The sequence below is a fragment of the Alexandromys fortis genome, unplaced genomic scaffold (assembly GCF_014885135.2).
Source record: "Alexandromys fortis isolate MF-2015 unplaced genomic scaffold, M_Fortis_MF-2015_v1.1 scaffold_60, whole genome shotgun sequence".
Lineage (NCBI taxonomy): Eukaryota > Metazoa > Chordata > Mammalia > Rodentia > Cricetidae > Alexandromys > Alexandromys fortis.
This window is the reverse complement of record NW_026067946.1, coordinates 5,231,064-5,237,063: the sequence shown is the minus strand read 5'-3', so window position 1 is coordinate 5,237,063 and position 6,000 is coordinate 5,231,064. Positions and strand designations below refer to the sequence as shown.

Sequence of the window (6,000 nt, the reverse complement as noted above, 5' to 3'; positions counted from 1 at the left end):
TGTCCTCTTGCCCCCCAGGAGTAGAGCAGGATTTAGAAGAGCCCAGGGCACTACAAATTAAAATCAAAGATGTTAGGAGAGTAGAACAAAACCTACACGCTTATCTGAAGTTTCTTTTTTTTTTTAAATATTTATTTATTTATTTATTTATTTATTTATTATGTATACAGTATTCTGTCGTGTGTATGTCTGCAGGCCAGAAGAGGGCACCAGACCTCATAGATGGTTGTGAGTCACCATGTGGTTGCTGGGAATTGAACTCAGGACCCTTGGAAGAGCAGGCAATGCTCTTAACCACTGAGCCATCTCTCCAGCCCATTTTTTTAAATATTTATTTATTTATTTATTTATTATGTATACAATGTTCTGTCTGTGTATATGCCTGCAGTCCAGAAGAGGGCACAGACCTCATTACAGATGGTTGTGAGCCACCATGTGGTTGCTGGGAATTGAACTCAGGACCTTTGGAAGAGCAGGCAATGCTCTTAACCTCTGAGCCAACTCTCCAGCCCTTATCTGAAGTTTCTAATAAATAGGAAATATTTTTCATTTTCCTTCCCCATGTTGCCGAGGTTGAGTTGATACAATGATGAAATCACATTTGTAGTTTATTTTTCTTCTGTTCCTGTTTGTGGTTGTTTTCATCAGCCATCACAGGTAAACAAATCGGTGATGGGACAGTGGCTGGCTTAGCAGTTAAGCTGGGGTGATCCCATCATTGCTAAGAGTTCAGATTCTGGCCCTTGAACTTTTAGAAGAGGCATGGATGGTGTCCTTGTGACCGAGAATTAAGCAAAGGAAAGCTTTTAGTCCCTTTTCCTTGGGACAGTTTGGAAAGGAAAGCTGAGAAAGAGAAGATTGGCTAGCATGTGGGGCTTTGCCGTCTAACTGAAGAAATTCTACCCTACTCAGTCCCCCAACCCGTCACCCCCTTTTCTAGTCTTGGTTTTGCATTTACCTTCCCTTTCATCTGTATTTGTATAAAAACATTTTTTGGGGTTCCAGAGTGAACCCAAATAGGTAAGAATGGTCAAAACCAAGACAACACTCAATCTATAGTTGTTTCTCTAAAGTGTTCCCAAATGGTTGGTTCACTGGATTTAAGTCATTGAAAGTAGACCTCTCTAACTCATTTGAAAATCATGACAAAAATAGAGATAACAGTGAGTATTTTATAAATATTCCCTGACGATGAGCAGTGTGGTCTAACTATGTTTTGTTATTTCTTGTACAAGTTATATATGTAAAATTCATGGGTATTATTTATTTAGATATTTGCTTTTAATGCATGTATATTAGTTCATGTGAATTTGTGGCATTTATATGCCAGAGACAATGCTGGATTATCATCTTCAGAAATGCCACCTACCTCCTTTGAGCCAGGGCCTCTCATTGGTCTGGAGCGCATCGTTAGGCTAGACTGGCTGGGTAGGAAGGCCCAGGACCTTCTTCACCTCCCTCCACTGGAACTACACACATTTACCACCATGCCTAACTTCTCCCATGGCTTCTGGGACTCTCACTCAGGGTCTCCTGCATATATGACAACACTTTGCCAGCTGAGCTGAATCCCTGCATGTGCTTACTTAAGGGAGGGTGGTCAGAATTTGCTTTGGTAAGTTTGTATTGCCTGGTACACATTCAGCCCGAGATGTAAAAAAAAAAACCAACTGAACTGTCTCCCTGCCCATGCAGGTTATAGTAACAAATTTTTATCTTGAATGGTCATTAATTAAGTATAGCATTATGCTTAGATATATACAAGGATTACAATAATTTTATAAGTTATAGGAAAAGTTCATAGGTATGGGTATGAATTACTGATTGGTTGTCTAATTTTGACAAAAGCAAAGTGGTTATCTGGATATGACAGCCGGTGCCTATGAATGCTGGATGTAAAATGATATGTTTGTGTAAGTGTGTACAAGTCTAATAAGTTTATATAAGCTCATTCTAAGGCATACTTAACTTTTGACAAAATATATAGAAAATAATTTCTGTTTTAGATATAATTCATAGAGTTCATTTGCGGGGCTCCTTCCAAGTGACCCGGGCAGCGTGGGATCATATGAAGAAACAGAAATATGGAAGGTAGAGTTATCTGAAGTCACCAGAGAGGACTGGAGATGTTTGCACCAAGTACTCTTAAACAGTTGTCTGGTCCTGGGGCAAGTATTCTCACACACGTGCAGGCTCTAAAGTGCTGGACAGTGCACACTCGCTAGGTCTGTGTTTTTCTTTTACCATGTGCTTTTTAGTTTTAATACATTTATCACTTTTGTTGTGTGACACTACTTTTGGGGATATGAATTGTGAATCAATGTCTATTCATCCCAGATAGAGAGCCAACAATAGACCAGAAGTACAGAAACCACCAGAGTTCAGCTTGGCAAAACAAAACGAAATAAGGAGTATGGATGATGGGCCACTAACAGGAGCATAAATGACTCAAAGACAGCTATGTCACCAAATTAACACCTTAGCATGGTGACAGCTCACAAAAGCTGGATTTTGGGAGCTCACTGAACAGCCTGCAGGACATTCAACAGGTTGGGAGTGACATTCCAGGTGTCTCAGTGGATTTGAGCCTCTTCCAGACAGCTCAGCTAGGTTGAGAGTGTCTTTTAGCAACTGTCTTTACTACTTTTATACCCTTGGGGAGGGAAAGGTTAGTGAAACCCGTTGGTTTCAGGGACTTCCTGAAGTCATTGAGTAGTTTACTTAATGAGCTTCCCAGCATCATGGCAGCATGGAATGTTTTCACCTCCCCTCAGAACATCCCGTTATTTCACCTCCGTAATCATCATGGGACTTAAAGCGTTTCCTTCCAAGAGGAAAGATGCTTAGTTTTGTAGGAAGCTGCACACAACAACTTCAGAAAGCAGTGCAGACACTTAGTGGTTAAGATTTGCTCTTAACCACAATGTTATTTGTTGTGCCCAGTAACCAGTTAGACAGAGATGAGTTGCCATTTCTTCTGTGCTAGCACACCATGGGTTAGACTTTGAACTGCTTGGCAACAGGACTCCCGTGTATTCCTGCTTAAGTATAATTTGATGTGGGTCCATTTGTACTGTTTACTCTGGTATCAGGCTCAGCCCTGCAATTTAGGCTTCAGACACTTGTAGGAGCAGTTGGTATTAATGCTGATTTTTTTCTGGGACTTCTGTTTTATCATGATCTTGACAGTTCTGAAAGTAAATGGTGTGATTTATTTTATATGTTCTAAGTAGAGTGAGGGTAGGTTAGGTTATGAGATGGCATTTAGAATTATTCAGAAACTGAGCAGACAAGTGATGAGAATTACAAGTGTATTATTTCTTGCTAAAATTTTAATTTAATGTTGTTAATTTATATTTGTAAATATTTTTGTTTTTCAGAGATAATATATAAACATTGCTATATTTAAATTCACTTGGCTCTGACCAGAGATCCTTTCTATGCACTTAAATCCTGTAGTTGAGTTTTGAAATACCGCATTTATATCAACAGTACTGTAACTACTGCGAGAAGTAAAGGATGGTTTGTAGAGTTGCCTTTGACAGACTCCACAGCATCAGGAATGAGGTCGGGTGTCAGTGTTAGCAAACCACGGGAGAGATGATGCTGAGGGGTTGCTTTCTTTTAGGATCATCATGACTTCCTCAGCTTCTGGCATATATGGCAACTTTGGCCAAGCAAATTATAGTGCCGCAAAGCTGGGCATTCTGGGCCTCTGCAACACTCTGGCAATTGAAGGCAGGAAGAGCAACATTCACTGTAACACCATTGCCCCCAATGCGGGGTCCCGGATGACACAGACCGTGATGCCCGAAGGTGAGTGTGCTCAGGGTCTGCACTTGGGTCACACGGGTGTGCAGTAAGCTTGGCAGAAGGAGCCGATTTTCTGAATACTTAAAGAAAATTTCCAATTTCGAAAGCATTTTGTGTAATCTATGACCACTGTTGAAAAATTTAGAGTACAGCAGAAAGTATGAAAAGTGACCATTAATTTCCTCGTAGAAATGAACCTTCCTCCTTTGTCTCTGCATTGTTAGATGGACATATATATATATTTTTGTAGACAGTGTAATAACACTCTTAATGTTTTATAATAATTAGAATGCAATTATTTGTAGTAACAGCTTACTTACATATAATATATAAACTATAAGAGGAAATGCATAGCACAAATATGAAATGTAGCATGCTTTATTTTTAGAGTAGTTTTGCTTTATAGGAAAACTGGGCAGTGTGTTCAGAGTTCTCATGTATGTCTCCTTTCATGGTTTCCTGATATTGCCTGTGGTGTCTTGTTATAATTGATGAGCCGATACTGATTTATTGTTTTTTACCAAGGTTTGTAGTTGCATTAGGATCCACTTTGTCATATACAGCTGTAATATATACCCTCATGTGTCCACTTTTACAGGAGCATACAGATCTCACTGGTGCCTTTCTTATTCCTTTCCTTTTCCTTCTGGATGCCTCTGGGGGAGGGGTGTTGAAACTCATGTATTGTTTGAACATACTCCATGGTATGAGAGTACTATAGTATGTAATTCCTTTCAGATCAGGGCATCTTGGTTACTTCTGTTTTTTGTTAATTGTGAATAAAGCTACTGTCCTAGGTGGTCGTCATCATCTTCTTTTTTCTTCCTCCTCCTCCTCCTCCTTTTTTTTAGATTTATTTATTAATTATACAGCGTACTGTCTGTATGTATGCCTGCAGGCCAGAAGATGGCACCAAATCTCATTACGGATGATTGTGAGCCACCATGTGGTTGCTGGGAATTGAGCTCAGGATATCTGGAAGAGCAGTCAGTGCTCTTAACCTCTGAGCCATCTCTCCTGCCCCGCTAAGTAGTTTTTGTGTTAACTTGACACAGGCTAGAATCATTTGGGAAGACGGAAACTCAGTTGTGAAAATGCCCCTACCAGACTGTTTGTAGGGCAGTTGTTGATTAATGATTAATTGTTTAGTTCTTGATTAATGATATTGGTGGGCACATTTCCTTGGTGGGTGGTGTCACCCCTGGGCAGGTTGTCTTGGAGGCATAAGGAAGCAGGTTGAACAAGCCATGGGGAACAAGCCAGTAAGGAGGACTCCTTTGTGGCCTCTGTATCAGTGACTGCCTCAGGGTTCCTGCCCTGAATTCCTTTGAGGATGAAATAAAGCCCTTTCTCCCCAAATTGCTTTTGGTCATGTTGTTTTGTCCCAGTAATAGAAACCCTTAGAAGATAGTTACATATAAAAATTCACATGTAAGTTTGTATGGATATAAACTTTCAGTTTTTGAGAAAATAGAAATGTGATCATCGGATACCTTGTAAGAAATGGTCCTCACAGTGACCATTTCATTTGCATCCCCTCCGCTGCTGACTCAGAGCCCTTGTGCCAGCATTTGGCAAATCAAAATTGAATTTTAGTCTTTTTAATAGTTAGCCAGACATATGGCATTGCTATTTTAATTTGAGACCCCGTGATGACATGTGATGCTGGGCATTTTCCTATGTTTTGCATTTATTTCCTTTAAGAAGTATCTATTTTTGGTTGATTATTATTGTGTATGCCCATGGTGTCTGCATGTGGGCAGTGGGCAGATGTTACGTGATGCACGTGGAGGTCAGAGGATAACTGAGGCATTGGTTCACTGTTTTTTTTTTTTTTTTGGTTAAAGACAGGGTTTTTCTGTTCTGGAACTTACTTTGTAGATCAGGCTGCTCAAACTCACAGAGATCCATCTGCCTCTGCCTCTTGAGTGCTGGGATTAAAGGTTTGTGCCACCACCGCCCAGCTAGACAATGTCTTTTTTTTTTTTTTATTCTTAAAACATCTGAATATCTTCAAGTTAATTTTTTTCACAGCTTCTCAGTGTTAATAGTCCTTCCAATATCAAATTTTGCACTAGTTTCTGTATGGTCAAATCATTATATATTCAAATGCTGTGCAAACAATAGATACTACTTAAATTATTTTTTATGATCTCATCTTCAAATACTTGGGACCATATAGGGACA

At 39.7% G+C, this 6,000-nt stretch overlaps 1 protein-coding gene across 1 annotated transcript in view; it reads left to right on the top strand.

Annotated features, from left to right (window-relative positions):
* The first annotated feature begins 1,957 nt into the window (after positions 1-1,957).
* LOC126505968 (peroxisomal multifunctional enzyme type 2) overlaps positions 1,958-6,000 on the top strand; it is a 46,444-nt gene continuing 42,401 nt past the window's right edge. Inside the window, exons 1-2 of the mRNA XM_050149212.1 lie at positions 1,958-2,091; positions 3,629-3,816. Coding sequence (XP_050005169.1) covers positions 2,069-2,091; positions 3,629-3,816 — 211 coding nt within the window. The 5' untranslated portion in view covers positions 1,958-2,068. The remainder of the gene's footprint in view (positions 2,092-3,628; positions 3,817-6,000) is intronic.